This window comes from Nelumbo lutea, chromosome 6 (assembly GCF_056320005.1).
Source record: "Nelumbo lutea isolate HS-2025 chromosome 6, American lotus-T2T, whole genome shotgun sequence".
NCBI lineage: Eukaryota > Viridiplantae > Streptophyta > Magnoliopsida > Proteales > Nelumbonaceae > Nelumbo > Nelumbo lutea.
The window spans coordinates 58,049,224-58,073,265 of NC_142689.1; the positions used below are offsets into that span (position 1 = coordinate 58,049,224).

Genomic DNA, 24,042 nt, shown 5'->3' on the forward strand with positions numbered 1-24,042 from the left:
CTTTTTATAGAACTTGTACCATTTCCATCTGAATTCCACTTGGTCTTCTTCCCACCACAGTTGAACCTTTTTTATAAAATCAGGATGTAGCAACCACATGTTCTCAAACCGGAAGGGACATGGCCCCCCTCCTATGTTTTCTTGGAATAACCTAACTGGGCAATGGTCAGAGGTAGGTCTAGGGAGAGATCTCATTGCTAGTCCCCTCCATGCAGATTCAAATTCTGAAGAGAATAAGAATCTATCTAATTTACAACACAAGGGTTCTTCTTGGAAATTGGACCATGTGAAGTTTGCTTGCAACATAGGTAGCTCTCTCAATTCATATGAGTCCACAAAAAAGATGAACTTTCTCATACTAGAGGTCACCCTATGATTTGAATTGGTAGTTTCATTTAGGAATCTTATGGCATTAATTACCCCCCACAGATACCACGGTTCATTCCACAAACCCCTTATGGCTGCAAGCTCATCCCAAAAATCATCTCTCTCCCTATATGAGTTAGGTCCATAGACATTGGTTAAGGCCCACTCAAAACCATCCCCTTTCCTTCTCAACTTGATTGTTACTGTAAAATTGCCAATTAGTTCTTCAGTACACTCCATTTCTTCATTCTCCCATATTGTGATGATGCCTCATGATGCTCCCCATGATTGTGTAAACGCCCCTCTAGCTAACCAAACACTCCTCACCCACCTTCTATCCACCTCTGTTAGTTTTGACTCTTGAATTAAGAAAAATGGTCGGTTTCTCTTTCCCAAGGACTTCCCCCTAATTACACTTCTTTTTCTCAAGCTCCCTAAACCCCTCACATTCCAATTGATTATCTTCATGGAAAACATTAAGATCATTGGAGAGGTGAGATGGGGAGTACGGGAGAGGAGAGAAACTTCAGGCTGGCAGGGAGGTGGCGTGTGGAGACAACCATTGAAGCAAAAAAATTCCTATTCGAGCAGGGAAGGACAAAGGGGGAGGCTCATCTGAAAATCGGAGAAGGCAGCAGGCGACAGTCTTCCTACCAGGTGAAGTGTGTCTTTGGTTGAAATGGAAGAGGGTGGTTTATTTCGGTTACAGAGCAATTTGGCATTAACAAAAGCCAAGTGATTTGTATTCCAGAAGGAAAAAAGGGGCAAGGTTGGGCTTCCTTTTCTCTCAGTCTTCAAGCGTTTCTTGTGGAGATTGAGAGGAAAGTTCCAGTGGAAGTTTCAGTTAGCAAGCCAGTAAAAAATGTCCCCTTAAAGTCTTGTTCCCCGGAGCCTCATAAGAATCAAAGTCCGGAAACATTGGTATCTAGTTCGACTGAACACTGGAGAATAGCATTTGAAGAAGGGAGAAACAAGTGGGAAAACAAGATGGTCTTAATGGCAGATAAGACGATAAGGGATTGATCAAAGATACTAGTTGCAGTTGCTGAGATACTGGGCCTAGAAGAAGAAGCAACGCTACTACCCTTTGCAGAGAAGAAAACCATATTAGATGTTGGTAATAAGAAATTGAACTCTTGCACCGCCCAAGTAGAAGGAATACTAATACAGGTTCAAAACTGGATTCCAGTTTGCAACGAAGTAGAGCCAAAAGCTGGTAGTCTTCTGATCAAGCTTCTAGGGCTACCCTTTAATCTCTGGAACGAACCTACTCTCAGGAGACTCACAAGATCTTTGGGGGGTGTCCTACTGGAGGTGAACTTGAGGTGCTTGCGTGCTGTAGAACTCAAAGTCGCAGGTATCAAACCAGAAAATGTGCCTTGTTCCTTTGAAGTGCACTCAGATGGTGCTTGGTACAGAGTTTGGGCGGCCTCAGAAGCTGAGGCGTCGCTGTGGGGAAGACGAACAGAGGGAGAAGACGGAGAGGAGCTCGCAGGTTGGAGCACACATGGCTCTCAGGGATTTGAGGGGAAGTCTGATGCGCATGCGGGAGTGAAAGAGGAAGGGGAGTGAAAGAGGAAGGGGAACAGTCGCAGGGAGGGTATTTGTATCGAAGCCTTCCCTTTAAGGCTATCAATTCAAATTTCTTTGAAAATAAATCGAGTTTCGGGGGTGGCCCTTCCTTTGCTGACGTGGCCAGAAGGGGAAAAGGGCGAGCGGTTTACGTTAAGAAATCCTTTTCTGAACTGGCTGTAACAAAAACCGAACCGGCTAGAAAAAGAGATGAGCCAAGAGGAAAACCCGGTTGCACCTTAAGAGGCCCATATAACAACTTAAGTTATCACGTGGGGTGGTTTTGTGAAAACTCGATGATAGATGAAACTTGTCATCTATCATCGTCTATGGAGGGTTCGGCTGAACACCTGAAACACCAGAACAGACGTGTGATAGGGGGTAATCGGACTCTGAGTTGGGTATGTAGACAGGCTGGTGACGAGCAGCAGCTCAGAGAATGATTGTGATGAGAATTCAGAAGAGTTTGAAAGTTTGGGCAGCTCGGAAAATGAAGATAATATTGAAGATCAAAACAGGGGAACGTTAAATCTGGAACTTCTGTTTCTTGAGGAGGCAGTGGGGGAACAAAAGGAAAAAGGGGAGGAGTGGGTGAACGAAACAAACACCTGTAACAGAGCAGCCCTCAGCCCAAAACTGGACGTGCCCCTCCCAAGTTCTAGTGTCTTACAAGAATCCGAGAAGGAGTCAGCCCGGGTTAAATCTGAACTGAACAAAAGTACATCACAGAGAGGGTAAACAATTGGGGGTACAGGAAGAGGTCTTTGTGCAGACCAAGTAACGGGGATTAATTTCCTCCAATCCAAAGAGATAGAGAACTCCAATTTCTCTGAACAGGGAGGTAACAACCAATCTTCCTCGTTTGAATACCCCTCTCCACCACCGTCAGTTGATTTCAGGTATTTTTGTTAACTCTGTCAATTCAGTTTTTGCTACTGATGAGTGCTCTGTGTCCCTTGTTCCAGATTCATTTCTCAACAAGTGTCGAGGCCCATGGTCAGAAAGCCACAGTGAGGGTACAAGGGGATCAGGAAGGGGAGGAAGTGGTGGAGAAAATTTGTAGGGAGACAAAGATTTAGGAAATCATCGAGGGTCTAATGGGTGAAGTGGAAAGGAAGGAAATGCAGAGGGGGTTTACAAAAGGGATAGAAAGGACAAATGATGGAGGACATAAAGAAAGGAGTGAGAAGATCCTGGGAGTGAGAAGAGAGGAACTTTAGATAAGGAGGAAACTAGCAAGGAAGAATCAGTTGCAGAATTTGTGCAAAAGCTGGGGTGTAAATTGAAGAATCCAAATGATCTAAAGTTTATCTGCACAAAAAAGAGGATAGTAAGGTAAAGAAAAGAAAGTTGAGCGAAGTAGAGAGGTTGAAAAGAGATATTGAGGGGGACAAGAAGTTTGAGGTGAGAGGGAATAGAAGGAAAGGGGTTAAGTAGAGGGTAGAGGAATTGGGGTTGAGCTTGAGAAGTTAAAATGAGAATTCTAAGTTGGAATGTGAGGGGCTTGGGTAGTGTTAGGAAGAGAGCAAGAATGAAATAAGATTAAGAAGTTTAACCCGGATGTGGTAATGATCCAGGAGTCTAAAAGAATGGATTTTGATTGCAGATGGGCAAGGAGTGTGTGGAGAGATAGGGGAATCAAGTGGGTGGCCGCTCCATCTTGGGGATCCTCAGGCAGGATTGTAACACTGTGGAAAGAAGATATACTAATCGGCTTGGAGAAGCTAATAGGTGATTACTCTGTTTCCCTGAAGTTCAGACAGGTGGAAGACGGGTACGAATGGGTACTAACAAATGTTTATGGCCCCAATAACAAACATTAGGGGCCTCTGGGAGGGACCGTGGTGTGTAGGAGGGGATTTTAATGTAGTGTGGTTTACAGAGGAAACCAACAACCCCGAACAGAGACTGACAACTAGTATGAGAAAGTTCAACCATTTTGTGGATACTTTTGAGCTTAAAGAAATTCCACTCCTAAATAATTTCACTTGGTCCAACCTTCAGTCGAGGCCAGTATGCTCCAAGCTAGACAGATTCTTGTTCTCAACAGACTGGGAGGAACATTGGGGTAACCTAGTATCTAGGGCACTCCCGAGAATTACTTCAAACCATTGGCCTATAGTGATGTGTAAGGAGGAATTGAGAGGTGATGGACCCACTCCATTCAGGTTTGAAAATATGTGGTTAACCTATCAGGGATTCAGTGAGAAGATCAGGGAGTGGTGGGAGCAATCTAATCCGGTAATAGAGTGGGAGGGAATGAGGTTCCACAAGAAACTTCAATGTCTAAAATCACAATTAAAGGAATGGAATAGGTTGGAGTTTGGGAGATTAGAGGAAAGGAAACAAATCCTGCTAGAGCAGATTGAGGAATTGGATATGAAGGAAGAGAGGGGATCCTTTGGAGAGGAAGATAGGAAAATGGGATGGGAGTTGAGAAGGCAGATGGAGGATATTCTGATTAAAGAGGAAATAAGTTGGAGGCAAAAATTTAGGTGTAAGTGGCTAAAAGAGGGAGCTAGAAACACTAGATTTTTCCATTCAATGGCAAACGGGAGGAGAAAAAAAAATCTCATATCAAAATTGGAAGTAGAAGGAGCAGTCTTGTCGAACCCGATAGAAATAGCAGAGGCCTTAGTAACTCATTTCAAATCTATATTCAGAAGGCCTTTGAATGAGAGGGTGTGGTTTGGAGGGTTTGGAGTGGCCGACTCTTAGTGCAGAAAACAGAGAATGGTTGGAAAAGAAGTTTGACCCGGAAGAGATAAAGGCAGCAGTATTCTCAATGGATAGGACAAAAGTTCCAGGCCCAGATGACTTCACAATGGCTTTTTATTAGGATTGTCAGGATATAGTGGAGAAGGATCTTAGGTCAATCTTCGAAGAGTTTCACAATAAGGGAATAATTAATTCGGGCTTGAACTCAACTTTCATTGCTTTGGTCCCAAAGAAGAAAGAGGCATCACAACCCAAGGATTTCAGACCTATTAGTTTGGTGAATAGCTTGTATAAAATAATTACAAAAGTGTTGTCCCTCAGGATAAAGAAGGTCCTCCCCTCTATTATTGCACCCAACCAAGGAGCTTTTGTAGAGGGAAGACAGATCACTGATCAAATTCTCATTGCAAATGAGAGTCTAGAGAGCTTCAAGAAATCTAAGAAGAAGGGAGTGGTATGCAAATTGGACTTGGAGAAGGCTTATGACTTAGTAGATTGGTCTTTTTTAATGGAGGTGTTGAGAAGTTATGGCTTTGGAGATAGGTGGTGTAAATGGATTTGGGGCTGTATTAGGACTTGTCACTATTCTATATTGGTGAATGGAACTTTTTTCCTACTTTGAGAGGTATAAAACAAGGAGACCCACTCTCCCCCTTTCTTTTTACCCTGATGGCTGATGTACTTGGGAGATTGATCCATAGAGCAGACTCGAGGAATCTGATAAAAGGGGGGAGAATTGGCAAGGAGGAGCTACCATTGACACAAGGTGAACTTTGATAAGAGTTGTGTGGTAGGGGTGAATGTGGAGGAGAGGGAGTTAAGGAATTATGCAGGTGTGTTAGGTTGTGCAATCTCAGAATGGCCTTTGACATACTTGAGCCTCCCTTTAAGAGATAACCCTAAGAATGAAAGCTTTTGGACTCTGGTAGTGGAGAGATTTGAGAAGAGGCTTGCGTCCTAGAAGAGAAATTATCTTTCCTTAGGAGGGAGAGTCACTTTGATTAGGTCCACCCTAGCTAATTAACCTGTGTATTATTTGCCAGTGTTTAAGATCCCCACCAAGGTCTCCAACTTATTGGAAAAATTAATGAGGAATTTTCTGTGGGAGCCGAGAGAGGAGAAGAGAGATCATAGGGTAAGATAGGAGGTGGTAATTAGATGTAAAAAACTAGGAGGTCTTGGGATTGGAAACATCAAGAAAAGGAATATGGCATTGTTGGGAAAATGGTTGTAGAGGTTCACAGTGGAAAAGGAAAAATCGTAGACAAAGATCGTGGCTAGCATACATGGGCTGGAAGACAACAGCTGGGATTCTGGAATTGTGGCAAGGGCTACAGCTGCTTCTCCATGGAAATCCATCCATGATCTGCTTCCAATTTTCTCCCCTTGGATTAGGTACGATGTTAACTCTGGCAATCGAATAAAATTTTGGGAACATCTTTGGGTTGGGGTTTCACCTCTGAAGGACTAATTTCCTTCCTTGTATGCTTTGTCAGATTTGAAAAATGAACCTATCTCTTCTTTTTTAGTTCCTTTAGACTCCATTTCTGGTTTTGGGTGGAACATCGGCCTACGAAGGGCAATTAGGGATACAAACTTGGACAGCCTCTTACCTTTATTAGCCATCCTTGAGAATATCTTCCTTGATCCTAATAGGGAAGACACCAGAATTTGGATCCCTTCTACTTCAGGAACCTTCCCTTGTGCTTCGTTTTTTGAAACCTTAACTCAGTCATCTGTCCCTTCTGGTGTGTCCTTTCCGATTAAGGAATTTTGGAGCAAGCCCATTCCTCCTCGGGTTGGGTTTTTTTGTCGGAAAATTTTCCTGGAAAGAATAAATACAATGATCTACTTCAGAAAAAGAGACCCAATTCTTGTTTACTTCCTAATAGATGCTCTCTCTGTAAAGATGATGGGGAATCCGGTTACCACCTTTTGGTCTCTTGTAAGGTTACTAAAACTATTTGGGAGTGGGTACTTTCTCGCTTTCAGTGTACTTGGAACCCTCCTGAGAGTGTCCAAGGTTTGTTCTCCCCTTCGTTTTTCAGATGGCCTAAGAAGCGAGGGAAGATGATGTATAGGAGTATTAGGGCAGCCGTGTGTTGGTCACTATGGGAGGAAAGAAACTCTTGAATATTTTCAGAAAAAGAAAGATCCCTGGAAGAAGTATTAGACCTAATACTTTTAAGGGCTGCCCACTGGCTAAAAACTATGGAACTGTTCTCAGACTTTCCTATTGCTGACCTGATAAGAAACTAGAAAGAGATAGTAGCCTCTACTCTGTGTAAGAGGACTCTTAGTCCCTTGTGGTCCCCTCCTCCCTCCAGATTTATAAAAGTGAATTTTGATGGCAGTAGCATAAGGAATCCAGGGCCCTTTGGGATTGGGGGAGTTTTCAGGAATGAGGAAGGGATTGTTATTGCTCTGTTCTCAGGCCCTATTGGAGAAGGAGACTCTATTAGGGCTGAGATCCTTGCAGCTCTGGAAGGGGTTCAAAGAGAAAGGGAACTAAATATCAGTCGGCTGATTTTGGAAGGTGATTCAAAGGTGGTTATTAGTTGGTTGAAGAAAGAGGACGGTGGCTTGTGGAGTTACAATAATGAAAAGAAAAAATTCTTATGGCTATGTAGAGGCATTGAGATACAATACAGTTGGGTGAAAAAGACTGTTAATTCTTTTGCAGATGGGTTGGCCAAGAAAGGGGTGAATAGGGAGGCTATTTTTTGGGCTATTTTTTAATCTTCTTTCATTGTAATTTTCTGATGGGGAGATAAGACTCTTTATCTCCCCCTTTTTGTACCTAAAGCTTCATAATTCTTAATAAAGTTTCTGTTATTGATCAAAAAAAAATGGAAAACATTAATTAAAAGGCCCACAACTCAGCTTAAATTTAACCCAGCTTTCTCTCCTTCATTCCTGCACCTCCTCTTTCATAATCCACACCACACCTAAGTCTTTCAACTTCACTCATCTTTTTTCTTCTTCTTTTAGAATTCTCTCTCTCCCCCTTGTTTAAAGCTTTTAACTAAGTTACTTGTTCTTTTTTCTTATTCTTGCTAAGTTTTTTATTTGCCTTTTTAGTTCCAGCACCACTCTTATTAATCTCCCTCTCCTTTTTCCTTAGAAGTAGTCCCAATCAATCAGTCCCCTCTTATGATCCCAACCTGGAGTGAATTTCCACCTCTATCAACTGCTCAAAAAAGGATCACTATTAATTCCCAATTTCTCTCCCCTTCCTCCTTAGACCCTTCTACATCCTCACCAACCCCTTTCTCCTCTGTTACTCCCACCGAGTCACTAGAAACGGCAGCTGTTGGGCAGGACTTGGAGACACCTGTAGTCTGAACAGGCAAGACAACCGGAGAGAGAAGAGGATTAGTCGAAACACAAAAAGGAACTAAAGAGGATTGGCACAGCATACCGGGCTTCAAAGGGTCTGCACTAAGCTCCACAGAAGACTGGACAAAAGGGCTTTTAAGTCAGGGGTTCTCCTCCAAACCAACCTTTGAAGGGCAAGCCAGGGATGGGGATAATCCTGTAGCTGTGCTTGCTAAATGCTGAGAAGGAGGCACTCTACCAACAACTTGGCTTTGTCTCTGGACAGGGATAGGAGCTTCTCCATCTTTGACCGAGGTATTATCCTCGCCCGGGTGAGGAACTACTGCACCGTAGCTCTTCTGAGCTCCCAAATGAAGTTCAGTGGGTGCTGGTGAAGAAGATTCGAACAAAAGTCTTGTTCCCATTTCCGTTTCCTCCAAGAAACTTTTGCCACACCTACTATTGACGCTGCCTATACTGAAAGTTGTGTATCAGTGAGAAAACTAGATATGTCAATGAGCCAAGCTAGCTTTGCCTGTTTTTTTATATCAGTTTGTTTTGCAGCTCACACACTGACCCTGAGCTTTGAATTAAGCTAATTGAGACAAAAGCATTGAAAAAAGCTAGCATAAGCTCTTTTTTTTATGATCATAAGCAAGGATAATTTACATATAGTTGTAATAGTGTGCTAAACAGGCTGAACCATAAGCTCTTTGAATTAAGCTAATTGAGACAAAAGCATTGAGCAAAGCTAGCATAAGCTCTTTTTTTTATGATCATAAGCAAGGATAATTTACATATAGTTGTAATAGTGTGCTAAACTGGCTGAATCAAATTTATAAATATCTTTATTACCAAGAAAAAGTAACAAATATCTTGTTATTTTTGCATCCAAACAGGACTGATGAAGTAATGTCCAGTTGTTTTGCCCTCTAGTTGACCTGATGACTATTCAGTGCCTATAACATGACTAGTCAATGAAAAAATATGTTGCAAATTTAAGGATATTATGCAATCTCATAAATCTTAGAAACAGCTTCTCTGTAGGTGCAGGGGTAAGGCTGCGTACATCTGTTCCTCCCCAGACCCTACAAGGGAGCCTCGTGCACTGGGTTGCCCTTATGCAATCTTATAAAATATAGACAACAAATATGTAATAAAATTCAAATCACAAATATGTAATAATTAATAAAAGAATGATATTCAATATCTAGTTTACATTCTGTGTTTTGCAAACATGAAAAAGTTAGGTTTGATAAGCTAGGGGAATGGAATTATAGCCTCTTTTTTCTAAAGAAAGACAGAAATATCAACCATCAAATCTACCCTTTGCTTGTAACAACTCCATTCCAGCACACCTTGGTTAGAAGAAAACTTAAAAGAACTCAACTGCCTTCTTTATTTTATGCCTTAGCCAAATAAACAATATGAACATAGCTAAATACAAACATATTCTATAGTACTTCAAATAATTAAAGACAAACAAATAAATCATCATCACCATTGTCATCATCATCTAAGCCTTATCCCAATGTAGATACAAAAGTTGTAAATCACACCTGCACTAATTCTGAAAATAAACCAAAAGAAAGGAGAAGAAGATGGAAGAAGAGAAGACTTCAGAAGAAGAAGAGAAGGAAATAAAGGGAAGAAAGGGGAGCTCTTCAGTCCCCTAATAGCTTTTATTAATCTGATTGTAATAATTCAGATACAATTACAAGAGTGCCCTCAATAGAGTGGCTACTTAATAGATAATAAAAGAAAGAAAAACTGGCCCAATAAACTAAGGTCCACTAACTGAACACACACTAATAACAGCTCCAATAAAATAAAAAGACTAAGGCCCACTCGGCCCATCATCTCTACAAGAAACAAACAAATAAAGTTTTAAAATAACTTTTTGGGGCAGTAAGTTGAGTAGCCTTTTTATTCACTAATTGACCAAGTCGATGCTTAATCATCCTAGGGTGACCTACTTTATGAGTATTAACCAACTAGTTATGGATGCAGTTGGTCTGGCCCTCCACTAACTAGTCAGTTGACTAGTCGATACTATGATACCCTGTGGCCAATATGTAGGGAAAGGGAAACAAATTTATACTTTTATTTGGGCTATAGGGCTTGAGATGGCACTGGCAATGGGCCAGAAAATAGATTTTCACAAATCCACAAGAACCCAGCTCAATTTGATGGGCCTAAAAAAGCTGCACCAAAAGCATTAGCCCAAGAAGTTGAGTCAACATAAGGCCCATAACATTTGGCCCCATACCAGAAAGCCCAATTAGTTAATTGTCAACCCAAATGGTGCCCACTAGGCCAGTTATTGGACCAGATGTACATAAACCCGAGTTTGATTTGAGAATAAAAACCCTCCATCTGAATTTGACCTGAACTCCGATCGGATGCTTGGGAGATAAATCCAAGTTTGAGTTTGATCGGATGTATCAGATTGCAGACTCCATCTAAGTTTGAAAGAATGAAATAAAAAAGAATGAAAAGAAAAACGAAGTCAAACCAGAACTAAACCCTTGAAATACAAGTAGAAATCAAAACCCTAGTAAGAGAGAAAACATGGGGGAGGGAGAGAGAGAGAGAGAGATGTATATGTTAATGGTCAAAAGAAAACCCAATGAGAAAATGACAACATAGAAGAGGGCAATGCAAGCAAAACAAGCTGGAGGGATTGTTAAGAAATCAGAAATCAATAAAATAATAATAATAAAACTCAACTTTGCAAAGAAGAAAGAAGACGAGTTGCAGAAGAAGCTCATGTTGAAGGAGAGAGCGAGAAGTATCTATTAGATGAAACTCTCCATACGTGAAGCCAAGCAACGAAATGTTTGCCTTTGCATTTGAGAACATTGAACAGAGTTAGACAATAGGCTGGAATAGGAGATTGAAACCAATGGTTTCTTGGGTTAGGTTGTCTTGTCAAATGAAGGGAATGGGGAAAGATATTGTGTAATTATCCCATTTACCCTTTTAGGTACACACACACGCATACCACTCCAGTCAGATTATATAACTACTACATCTAAGTTCGAGATTTTCAGATTGGATGTTGGATCAGGTATCAAATTTTCAGAGGCCATTGAGAGCCCTACCGCCCACATGATATGAATTTGACTCTCCCAATCAAATCATTGATTGGACGTGGAATATATATTGAATAATGGGTGGATCCTCTGGATTCACTTTAGATCTTCAAGATATTGTTATAGACTTTTAGTTGGAAAATCACCTCTTCTAGCCCTTATACTATAATTTTTCTAATCTATCTACTTGTCGTTGAAGTTATTAAATTTCTGCAATCCATAAACAATTCATCCAAGATTTATTTTGCTTTGTTTTCTTAATTTCAAAAACCGCTTTTAAATTCTCTCCATCCCTTTTACTGGATATATTTAAGCTACAATGTCAAAACTAAGCAAGCTGAGGGCCTTTGATCTGTTTCCAGCTTGATATGGATCCCTGTCAACCTACCATTTCCCATTTATTTCACCAATATTTACACTTTTAGACTGATTTATCTACAAAATCTAATTGTTTAAATTTCAGCGTTGAAACCCTATCTTAAACCTCTTGATCACAATCTTTTAAAAGGTATTCGAAGCATCCATTAAGGCATGCTCAAATGCCCTGAGGCATATGCTGGAGGCGTGGATGCCTCTGATGCATACACCTCACGTGCATGAGACATAAACTTTAAATGCCTTTGGCATGAAGTTCCGGTACACCTCATGCAAGCCTCAAGAAAGAAAAGGAAAGGCAAAGAAAAGAAGAACATGAACAAGAAGATAACGCCTCCTCCTCCTCTAGAGGAAGCTTACACCTCCTTGTGCTCAGGAAGCAAAGCTTATGCCTCTTGCATTTTGAACTATATCTCACACCTCCAAGTAGTGGAATGCCTCACGAGTCACATCACACCTTTGCATTTTAAAAAATTGGTTTGGTCATTGCAATTTAAACCTTGAAACCCCAACTTAAACAGTTAACCTAGTCAACAACCTTTCTTTATCTTTAGAAATTCAAAGAAATCTAAGTTTTGATTTCTAGAGATGAGCCTTTTCAGTTTTTTCTAATGGTCTAGCATCAATTCTCCACGTGACAAAGATAGACAGTGGACCAAACGCAATCAATTCAAACTGTAAATTCTCCATTTCCCTCATCACCACCATGAGCACCATGCCCACCATCATCAACTTGTAATATTAGATTTCTTTTGCATCCAAACAGGACTGATCTGTCCAACATGCTTCCATGGGTGTGACTAGACAGGTCAAGAGAAGAGAAGCTACAAGTTCTTTATGATCTCTGTGCCAATATGAAATAACATGTAACCAACAACAATGAGCTGTCAAGTATTGACTCTATAGTTGACAGCTTGTCCCAGAGTAACTACCCATGTCAAGACAACTCAAATGGTTGACAGCCTGAGAGAAACAGAGTGAATATGATATGGTGTAGTATTAGGTCGACTATTACTAATTGACAAGACCTCGTGACCTACAATGGACTCTCAAAAATGGATTACGTAAACCAATAATGCATAGACAAACTACAGACTAGAGAAACCAATAATTCGTTGCCCAAAAATGGACTCTCAAAAGTAGAACAATATTTATTTCATTGCCCTATGTAGTTCATTTCCTACTCACTGAATGACGAGATGAGTTGTCCTGAAAAGTCAAATATGAACAACAATAGAACTCATTCAGCAACTTACAACTACAACAAAAGAATGGATCAGTGTCAAATCCCAGCAATTTATTTTCTCAACATAAAGTCTACAGAAACAAAATACAAAAGGATATAACACATCAACTAACCAAGAGAAATGGATGGTCATGGAGTGTGTGGACTATTTACCTGCCATCAAGGCAATTGAAAAAAACACTGAACAGTAGCACTCAGGCATGAGCCAAGCCAACAATTTGTTGATGCAGAAGACATTAAAAATGGTATGCATGTTTGTTTTGCACAATTGCAAACATCATGAATGGAGAAATTTCAGGACACAATGGGCATGTGATATGAACCAATAGATCAAAACTTTCCAACAACTTACAAATTTCATGGCATTCTTACTGACCAAGAACTGGACATACCATTCTTTATTGAGCCAGACCCCAATTGTCCATGCTTGTTCCAGCCGAAGGAGAAGGAGCTTCCATCTTCAGTTACCACCACAGTGTGACCCCTCCCAGCTCCTGCTTTGATAATTTTGTATCTGGACCCAACAACATCATTAAATTAGGTTGCTAGCAGAAAAAAAAAATTGAAAATAGCGAAAACAAAACTTCTAGTTCCACCCTGAAGAAAGAAAACAAGGAAACTACTATATCAATAGCCGTCCTAACTCCTAACCGGCTAAGCCATAAAGGCATAAAAAGAAGTTACAGTAGCACCTTATCTAATCTATCACTTTCATAATGAACTAATAATTGCATTAGTTATTTGACAACAGTTGTCAAGAAAATGATTTGACGTTGCAACACATGTAGCACCCCATCTGCATCAGATATCATCCATTTCCTTATAGCTTCTAAGAGAAGCCCATTTCCAAATACAAACCAGAGAACAGTGTCCTGAGAGTTTTTGTTTTATGGCCATGGGAGTGGAGGTCATACTATCACATTGACCACCACCGGAAAATTTCAGCAGAAGGGACAAGTTTGTTTTAATTCAATGCCAATAATAGTTCACTCTCAGACTCAAAATGCTGAAATACTCTCTTTGTGAAGTTCTGATGCAAAATCTATCGTTTTGAAGCATCAACAGAATAGTTCACTCTCAGACAGAAACCTGTTCATCATTTATATTTCCTGGTAATATAAATTGAAAATGTATGTATAGCAAGAAACTTAAAAAAACTTATTGAAGTTAACAGTTTCTTGTGAAGAGGTTTTCCCACCATAGAATCGTGCCTTTGCAATATCCTTTTCCATTTTCATATACTTTTCCTGGTTATTCATTTGGGGTTGCAATATTTATCCTCAGCAATCTTGTAATCAAACGTACCACCCACTCGGTGGAATAAAGAATAAAAGAAAAAAGAAACAAAAAAACTCAACCCGCCAACAATATAGTAAAACGTTTCCATGCTAAAATTGACTTCAACGAATAATGGCGATTGGCAATTCACAACCTAAAGGAGAATAATGAGAATAGTTTCAAAAAAAAAGCAGGCATATGGCATATATTGTATTATGCAACCAGCTCATGATCCTGCTGTATACAGAATGGAGAAGGTAGGTAGACGAAAGGATCACCATAAATATATAAAAGAAAGTAGTTTCAAAAAAAATTGAAGAAACCATTTTTTTCTCAAGACAAGGTGCACAGGCCAAGTACCAAAGAAAGAAAGTGATCTCAAGTAAGAAAGCAGCAGCTTACTTCGACAAGTCAGAGACAACTGTAGGCCGATCACGCTGAAGCATATCTCCATGTCCCAACTGCCCCTTCTACAGAAAGACGGTTCATGATGAAAACGTTAGAGCAAAGAAGTTCTAAAATCCCCAAGTTCAAAGCACATTTCAACATTTTATAGCACCTCGTTCCGTCCCCAAGTATAGCAGCGACCTTCAACATCCAAAGCCACGCAATGACAAGACGCTACGGAAACATCAACAAACATTAGCTTCTTCGTTTAGAAATACGAAAGAGAAACTCCATCTTTTGCAGTAACAGGTAAACAACTAAAGAAACAAAAGAACAGTAAACGAAGGGAGAATCCAAACAATCGCAACAAAATAGAATTTCAAAAAAGGAAGAAACAATGAGGCGAAAAGAAAGCATCAGCAAGCCAGCCAAAACAAAGAGAGGCTGGGGAGGGGGGTGCTTACTGCAACCCGAAGCAACAAAACAAATGTCGATGCCAACAAGAGGCCGCAAACGAGTGGGAGAGACCAAGTTCCCATCAGCCGGAGTTCCTTTACGGCCGATTGAATCCCAATTTGTTCCGCCGCAGAACAGCAGCTCCCCACTCTTTACAACCTTCTCCTCCTCCGGCTTTTTCTCCGCTTCGGCCACAGACATTTTTTAGACAAATTCAAAAAAAAAAAAATGGGAGAGAGAAAGAGAGAGAAAGTATGAAGAAAAAAGCGGCGGAACAATTGCCGGAAACAGTGACGGAACTAACGGCTAGTTAACGGAGTCCGGCGAGTAAACGGTCAACAATAAGATGGAAAATCGGCGGGAAATGGGAGGGATTTAACGATTAGTGAAGAGGGAGAAAAAGGGTTCGCCCTAGATCTAAACTGAGAGAGGAAAGAAAAACCCTGGTTGAAACAAAAGTCTGAAACAAATGAAATGGAGAAGAATGCCGTTGTTTTGTTATTGCTGTTGTTGTTCCCTTTCTTTTAATGAAATGTTGATGAGATTTCAATGCACTTCCTTTTCCTTCTCTCGATATTTACCTTTTCTTTTTTTCCTTTCATTTATTTTATTAAAATTTTTCCAACTTGGACGAAACCGGATTAAGTCAGTGCACAACCCGTTCCAATAGCCATTATAACCTTACATTCAGAATATCTCCCCATGATGCACGAACGGGCCTGGCACTGACTGAAGCCGATTTATCCCCTGCGGAAAACCTGATACTGCGATAATCATGATACGACACCCCTCAGTTTGATACGTGGGACCCATGTGTACAGAGATGATGCGGCGTTCCGCTATTGGACAAGTGTTGCAATTGAAACTAGAGATGTTTTGAACCTCCTCGGACTAGGGGCGGACGGACAACGAAATCGTCAGTCGCGGCCCCCGCAGGTCGCTTTCTTTCGGATTTTCTTTTCCATTTCGTGTCTGATGATTTTCCCGGGGGTAGGACCATTGGATTTTGGCCCTGTGGGTCTTCCTCTTGCATTAGTGACTTGGGTCCTCCTTTGTTTCCAACCCTAACCGTCCATCAGTGATTCGGAACTCGGGGGGCTTAGGTGGGTTAAAAGGTCAACCTAAGCCCAACTCTAAAGGCTCCGTTTGTTTCCAATGTAAATGCAAATATGTATCATATGTATATTTGGCCTCATTTCGGTTTATGAATGTAAACTCGGTTCACATTTTAGTTTAGTTTTTGTAATTGAGGCAAATCAGGGTACAAATTTGCTAGCATTTGGTTGGCATCGATGCAATCTATGAGAACAAACATAAATGCACTAATGACCTACTCTCCACTGTGTTGAACTTTCGGTCAAATAATCAACAGACCAGGTTCGATGAAATTTGGACCATCCATTCTTATGAATTCATCTTCAATTTTAACTTCTTCGTGTAAGATGCCAATAAAATAGGTAAATTCCCAAGCATATAGAATAGAAAAACACCCATCTCCAAATAAGCACTGCTCCATATATCTAATCCATTAATTATAGTCGAATTTCAATAAAATAGATAAACCCAATAATCAACACTGAGCATTTCTTTGTCTGAATTGAAACATTGGTGTGAATAGTGGATTTTATAGATCTAAATCACTTTCAGTGAAGCTCATTATAATATAATAACTAAGAAGTGATTTTATAGATCTGAAAACAATAACTCAAAGCTTATTCCTCAAATAGTGAATCATTGGGATTCCACCCCATAATTCATTTGGTTCGGGCTTTGTTGTCGTGCCACCGTGTGTGGTTGTGGGTTCAAATCCTCCTTAGCCACTAATGGCCTGATACATTACGATCTTTCATCTTATGATCTTGTAAAAGATCCATAGTGGGGATGTTCCTACTCTATCAAAACAAATATAAGTGATATGATAATGATAGCAAAGAATAAAAAGGAATAGATAAAAACAAATCCATATCCATAACAGAGGATAGCAAACACACACACACACACACTAGTGTTTAGTTAAATTGCATCTGAACCATCCCTCTCTCTCTATCCCTCACTCACACATCTTCCCCCTCTCTCTCTCTCTCCCCACTCATACCTCTCTCTCTCTCTCTCTCTCTCTCTCTCTCTCTCTCTCTCTCTCTCTATCTATCTATCTATCTATCTATCTATCTATCTATCTATATATATATGGCCTAATTGTTGATGTGGATGGCCCTGCAACCAAATTTTCAAAGGAATATGTTGTATCCGGTTCTACTTCACAAAAATTATAGCATACATCTTCAGCTTCTTCTTGATTGTTATATAAACAATAAGAATTCCCCCTGAACCCAACAATTTACTTTCGACACTCGGGCCATGAGTCATACACACCTGGCTTTCTCCCCTTGAACACAGCATAGGATTTTTTTCATTCTACACACCTCATTGTTAGGACAAATTGATGTGAGTATAAGACATCAACAATGTAATTAACTATACATATATTTCAAGCAACTGACAAACGATGATATATTACAAACAAAGAGTTACAACAAAAAAATTCCATTATATCAATAAGTCAAAAGTATCATTATAGAAGAAAGTTCTAAAGAGTTGTAATAGCTATTATAGCTGCCACCAACTAGTTAATAGGTTTTATCAGCTCATGCATCAACCTAATTTGGTTATAACAAAAAATGGTAGAAGTGTTAAGTTCCATTGTCTAAACTTCATAACAAGCCAAGAGGTACTACTGTATTCCACCAAAACCAGTCATCTTAGATATGATGGATATGACCATTTGAGCCCTAAATGGCTTGTCCCTCGCAAGAAAAATCTTTGTTTCCTTCTCATGTTCATCTAGGTACCCAAAGACAGTGTTCTAGACCTGGATGTCATACCCTTCCAAGTCCATAACTTCCCTTCATAAGCAGTTTAAGAAATCCATCACAGTCTCCACTGTAAGTGCAGATGCAATTTTTGACATTGTAATAGTCATTCTATCAATTGCATCAATAAAGTCTTGGTTGGGCTTCGGTTTTGATTCATGCACTCTTTTTTTTTTAACATGAGGAATCTGTCCTACGGTTGTTGTTGGAGACTGATTGAGTACCATCTTCGCAAATGAATTCATCAACAGTCACTGGGGTTGTTGCATCATCATTGATCTCTGGGTCATCCTCTTTAGCACCATCAACATCAACATTACACTCAGTCATAGACTCAAACCTTGCCATAGCCTTGTCACCTATGGGCTGATCATTTCCCATAACTATTTGCATCTCCTCAAACATCTCCATCACCCTGCCATTTACACACAATGCAAGTGGATTGGCCTGCATTGTAGATGGCATCATGACCAGTTTTTAAATTTTTTAAATATTAATTAAAAAAACCAAATAAGACACATTTACCTTGATGTAATCATCCCAAACAACTGGGTTAACTATGATTTGATTATTGGATTCATTCCAACCAAAGCCACTAGTCCCAAGCAACTTCTTGGCTTCCATGTATATGGGCTTTAATATTCTCCTTCTACTCATAATATGGGGTATTTTCATATCAATATTGAAACGGACAGTCATCTCCTTGCATACTGATGTGTATGCAGATGTCTGAAACCCCTTATCAATTTTGTTGCCCAATGTTACTTGATCAGCAAGTAGCTCAATCAATGCCTTATCCATGGCATCATTTCATCTTACTTGTCGACTTCGATCACCCTTGTTGGACATAGTTTGAGAGACAAACAACACATCCTTTCTCTTATTGCCATATTTTCTATTACTGATAGATGCTCCTGCTATATCTCTACTAGAGACCATCCCTACAAAAGTATTCCATTTCATGCAGTAAATAAATAACATATAGACATGTATATACACTATCATAAAGAAATATTGAAAATACCTCTACTAATCAATAACATAAAAGTAAACATGTACAATACAGAAACAAAGTTGTTAAAAAATATTGTTGATATATCAAAATGTCTATAGCAAGTCATGAATATCTAAAAACACAAATAACTTGGAGGTTTTAAACATTAATAACTGAAATTAATACAAATTGGTTCTAAATGATGATGAGTAATTAATCCAAATACTACAACTCCTAATCATCTTCTCAATCTTCTCCAGTCTCGGAACATATCTGACCCAATTTGGTCCCTAAATGTGGACTACCTTGCTAGTTCATTTCTTTGCAACCTCGGTGCAAGAGAATCTACATTGGTGCTTTCATCCACAAATTCATCCCCACCGAATGTATTTTGCCTGTCTACCTTATAGACCCCTTTTTGGGTGTATTGGTCATGTGGATCAACTCCCATGATATGGTTGTGAAGCACACAACAAGCTATAACAATCTTGATCTGTGTGTCAAAGCCAAAATGTTGTGTTGCATTAAAGATTGCCCAATGCATTTTCAGAACACCGAAAGCATGTTCCACTACATTTCTCGATAATAAAATGTTTGTGGTTGAAAATCTCCCTAGGGGACTTCAACAATCGCCCTCGTATCTCATTGAGGTGATATCCGGTGCCTCGGTAAGGTGCTAGGAAGCCTGGCATGTTTCTGTATCTGGCATCTACTAAGTAGTATTTTCCTATATTGCGTTGAGTGGTCATTGTCAATAAGCAATTAGTTAAGACAATGGAGTCCACTATTTGAGTATTAGAAATGATGAAGTATCAATGTAAGTTACCTTCTGGGACTTGGAGTTTGCATTCCCTTCATAGGGAATCATAATGGACTGTGGCATCAGTGGCCGGACCCTCCCACCCAGCCAATACATAAGTGAATTTTAAATCAAATGTCACTACAACCATTACATTTTGTGTTATTTTCCCCTTCCTACCACGAAACTTGCCTTGCTCCTCAACTGGCACTTTGCATGGGATATGGGTCCCATCAATTGCACCTATACAATCATACATTTAACTAAATTATGTTAATTTCATGGTTTAGGGAGGTTTTAAGGAAAAAAGTGTAAAAATCTATTACATACCTTAAAATATAGCATAAACCAGGAGTCATATGGAAATACTGACTAACGATCTGTTGTGAATGCCCGAAGGTAACATGTATGACACTATTCCTTTCATTATGCCCTATAGTGTGCAAAAACATTGCAACTTGCTATCAGACTGACAGATTAATGGTTGATTGAAGTCCACTATGTGTTACAAGTAAATGATAGAGGGAATCAAAATATGGCTTTCTCATCCTAATTTGAGATAACATGATGCCTCACTACTAAATACGGTGTTAAGAAACACTATCCTAAGCTTCTGACCTCTCACACCCTTTGGCTCATAGATTCAGTATATTGTTTGATGATGACAACCACCGCAAAATATGTCATAATGGCACTAATGGCCGCACTAATCTGTCTACGCTTGGCCATAGTGTCATGTGTTACCCTCATTCTTGAATGACAAGTCAAAATAATGCCATGAGACAACATGCCATTGTAAGACAGTATAAAAACAAATTGAGTGTCAAATGTAGTACTTCATTTTATCCTAATTTAAACATGAATTTTGTGTTGTATTGAAATAATGTAAAAAGTAGTTGGAAATTATATGAGACTTGGAAATAACATCAAAGTGGCTTGGATTAGACCTAATGACCCAAGTTCATCATTTTGTTAGGATTTCATATGTAAAAGAATCCATATATGGAGTACCTAAATGGGAATGTATCAACTAATATACAAACACACATAGCTAACCAAGTTTAATTTTGACATTTATTATGAGTGTTTAACTTGAATTGATTTCATTTAATGATTCTGTGCCATTCCTTGGGGTATCAAAGTAACAAGATAATGCAAGAAAAGGAACTCTGTGATCCTTCTATACTAAAACTAGTTGGCCATGTGAAAGGTTGTTATTGCTTAGGAAGCTTTCCTACAACTCAACTAGAAAACATGCTCTACCATCTTGGTTTCCATGCAGCTCATAAAATTTAAATCGATGTAATATGATTCATATTATGTAAGGTTAATATTTATATATTTACATACCCTTTTATCTTTACCCTTGCACTTGCTTTTTTAAAACAAGCAAACTGATCACTGTTTATTTTACCCTTTTTTTAATTGATCACAGGAAAAGGAACTCTGTGATCCTTCTATACTGAATCTAGTTGGGCATGTGAAAGGTTGTTATCTTTACCATTTTTTTAATTAATCAACCTTTTCATTATTTCTACAGCATCACCAACAAATGGGAATTGACAATGGTGTGAGGGAGATGGAAAACAGGTATCATCAGAAAGGAAGGAACTATTCTTCATCATCAGTGCCTCTGGCCTTCCTTATGAAGCCAATCCAGCCCAAGTTACATGAAAGAAAATAGCCTAACAATGCTTGGTATCCAACTCCTGTAGCTTATTATATAGACTTCATTTATCTACTGTTACAAAACAACACTTACAAGAGAATGTGTAATAATATGGGCACATGCTTGGCCTTTGGCCTCTTACTATCTTATCACAATTCACCATGAGCTCAAATTTCTATACCATTACTTCATTATTATTATTATTATTATTATTAGTTTGATAATTTATAGTTTATAGTGAGTAGAGAATTTGGAAATAAGAAAGGAGATTGATCACTGTTTTAGGGATAAGTTCCCACTTATGTTATTAGTAGGGCTCCTTAGTGGATTGTGTGATTCTTTGAATCCTCATCTCCCAGATCTGGTCCTTTCACTTGTATTAGTAGCTAGCTTCCCTCTTATAAAGTAGAGAGCACATAATCTTCCTTCCTCTACCATATACTTCCAAACAAATGACCTTCCTCCTAATTCCTTCTCTTTTATATAGATCAGAGATCACTTCATTTCACTTCCTATTTACCAAATGCTGTAAATAAGTTGAAACCAAAAGGCCTAGGTCTAATGCAAATGAAATTCTTCAATTAGGACACCCAAACTTGCACTATTGATAGTAATAACTAATAGCAAGTGCTGCTCTCTATGACCATCTAAGAGGAACAAAAACCAAGGACCTTGGGTGCATGTGGGGACCCAAAATTATCACATTTTGAATGTTTTGGGCATAGATTTCCACTTTCAAAGTTTTTCAATCTTATAACACTCCTATAGTCCTACTTATCTACTCAACCTTTCCAAATACAAGCAAAAGAAACAAAAAAAAGGAAAAAAAAAAGAAAACTTGGAAACAAGAGTTGCAAGTATTTCATTACTGATAACAACTTTAATGTGATTGGGAAGATTAAAGAGAACTAAATGAATTACATGCATGGAAAAATACAGAATTACAGACATAAACCTAATTAAAAAATAAAATAAAATAAATTAAAAATCACAAACATACAAAAAAGACATGCACTAATCATAATTAGCCTTATCCCAACTATGCAGGTTGGATACATGAAATCCGTTTTGGGTGGTTCCATTTTATTTATATCCATATCCATTATTACTAAATTATGAATGCTAGAAATGATTTGGATATTGAACCTAAAACTTCATACCTAAGCTTCACAAAGGAAATATCTAAAGTACTAATGTTGAAATTTTGGTAAGAGGAATCTTGTGGATACTGGAAAAGGTGGGTTTTAATCTTCTAGCTAGTTGGTAAATTAGTCTATGGTCACTAGAGATATGGTTGTATTATTTTTTATCGAACCTTTTGCAAAATTATTGGTACAAGATTCTAGGCTGGATCTAATAATAATAATGTTATTCTCCTTTTCATTTTCTTTTGCAATGTGTTTCCTGAAATATTATGGATCCGTTATTTTTTTGTTTTGGGAAAAGTTGGTTAATGGGAACTCAAGACTAGAGCAATATATTTACTCTACTGTTTAAGAAAATGAAATTCCTTTTAACTAAGAAGAAGATTACAAACAAGAAGAATAACAATAAAAAACGAATAACTAAGAAGAAGAGTAACAAATAAGAAGAATAACAATAAGAAGAATAACAATAAGAAGAATGACAGAAGAAACAAAAATAATGGTTTCACCGTGCACATACTCGATTGTTGAAGGCAAAGCGAAGATGTGGAAACTTGTCTAGATCTGAGAAAGAAGCAACAAAAAAGGAAAAAAAAAAAACTTATTAGTCAAAGCAACAAACCATATATGTGCATGTGTATGGGTGAACATGGATTTATACATCAGATCTGTGAAGCTCAAGCGGTTGTAACGTTAGATCTACTATTACCTTGTTTAGATATTGAAGGAAAGACTTCAACCCAGATGAAGATCGGCCTTACCTCACCGCAGGAACCCCGCAACCAATACGAGATCTAAACATGAAAATAGCAAAACAAAATCAGTTAAAACACAAGAGGTGATTAACATCTACTTGATCGCTGACCACCAACGACCATGCCAGGGTCAGAGATGGGGGTGAGAAAGTTACCGTTGGAAGGGGAGGGGGGTGCAGAATGCAGCAGATCTCCTCTCACTCGAACGACTATATTTTCTTTCAGTCAAACAACACAAAAACATACCCTAATTACATCGTCAATCAGAGAGAGCAAATTTACATCCAAAAAATCGATGCAGTAATGCACTCTTGAAACGATACAAACCTATAAGAAAAAACAATTTTACGCTCATAATCGATGCAGCTATGTATTGCAAACAAATGCTTGCAAACACAAATCGGGCTACATAAATACCCCAGTTCAACGTTTGTATCGCAAACAAACGTAGCCAAAGGTGCAAAACTCGGGCCAGATCTAACATGAGGATAATCCCAAGTTTTTCAACCCAAGCCCAATTTGAGCTTAATCCAACAAATTTAGGTTGGGCATGGGCTAAGGCTGGGCGGGTTGGGTTAATTGGATTTGGGTTGGTTTGTTGGGTTTGAGAAAATGTATATATATAAAATACTTATTATTTTTTAGTATACTCTATGACCTAATTTAAATATAGAATTAATTAAAAATATGTACAAATTCCATTTAATAATATATATATATATATATATATATATAATATATATATATAATACATATACATATGTATATAATTAAAAAAAAATATTTTTATATAAATACAATATATATTTTTTCAGGTAGGTTCGAATTGGATCGGGCTTGGTTATTAGACTAGACTTGGCTAAGGCCTAAATCCAAGTTTTGATCAAACTTGAATTTTCTATGCAGCCCAAATGGCAGCCCAAAAACTCAAACTCAATCCATGAAAAAGAAAAGGAAAAAAAAACCTCGAATAGGGTTGGATAGGGCTCGGATTGAACC

The 24,042-nt window shown here is 38.7% G+C and overlaps 2 protein-coding genes across 4 annotated transcripts in view; both read right to left on the reverse strand.

Moving 5' to 3' along the window:
• LOC148849053 (uncharacterized) overlaps positions 1 to 15,755 on the reverse strand; it is a 33,539-nt gene extending 17,784 nt beyond the window's left edge. Inside the window, exons 1-4 of the mRNA XM_088949957.1 lie at positions 14,820 to 15,755; positions 14,528 to 14,589; positions 14,371 to 14,438; positions 13,083 to 13,204 (exon numbers count right to left, since the gene is read on the reverse strand). Of these exons, the coding sequence (XP_088806083.1) occupies positions 13,083 to 13,204; positions 14,371 to 14,438; positions 14,528 to 14,589; positions 14,820 to 15,012 (445 nt within the window). The 5' untranslated portion in view covers positions 15,013 to 15,755. The remainder of the gene's footprint in view (positions 1 to 13,082; positions 13,205 to 14,370; positions 14,439 to 14,527; positions 14,590 to 14,819) is intronic.
• A 1,542-nt stretch (positions 15,756 to 17,297) lies between these two features.
• LOC148849054 (uncharacterized) lies at positions 17,298 to 23,340 on the reverse strand. Of its 3 annotated transcripts, XM_088949958.1 has the most exons (7): positions 23,199 to 23,340; positions 22,998 to 23,082; positions 22,809 to 22,852; positions 19,805 to 19,907; positions 19,502 to 19,717; positions 18,207 to 18,622; positions 17,298 to 18,128 (listed from the first exon to the last, which is right to left on the reverse strand). In XM_088949958.1, the coding sequence occupies exons 6-7, from the start codon at positions 18,480 to 18,482 to the stop codon at positions 17,856 to 17,858; spliced, it is 549 nt and encodes a 182-aa protein (XP_088806084.1). In that variant the 5' UTR covers positions 18,483 to 18,622; positions 19,502 to 19,717; positions 19,805 to 19,907; positions 22,809 to 22,852; positions 22,998 to 23,082; positions 23,199 to 23,340; the 3' UTR covers positions 17,298 to 17,855. The 3 variants fall into 3 exon arrangements, 2 of the variants coding, with proteins under 2 accessions (XP_088806084.1, XP_088806085.1); XR_016100801.1 differs by lacking the exons at positions 17,298 to 18,128; positions 18,207 to 18,622 and adding an exon at positions 18,749 to 19,402; XM_088949959.1 differs by lacking the exons at positions 19,502 to 19,717; positions 19,805 to 19,907.
• Between the last annotated feature and the right edge of the window lie 702 nt (positions 23,341 to 24,042).

Bases quoted from the DNA above. Each gene is read 5' to 3' on its own strand.
- LOC148849054 (XM_088949959.1), bottom strand. From the start codon at position 18,482: ATGGATAAGGCATTGATTGAGCTACTTGCTGATCAAGTAACATTGGGC. The intron at 18,129-18,206 runs GTAAATGTGTCT...TCTACAATGCAG, and splicing joins TTTGGGATGATTACATCAAG to GCCAATCCACTTGCATTGTG.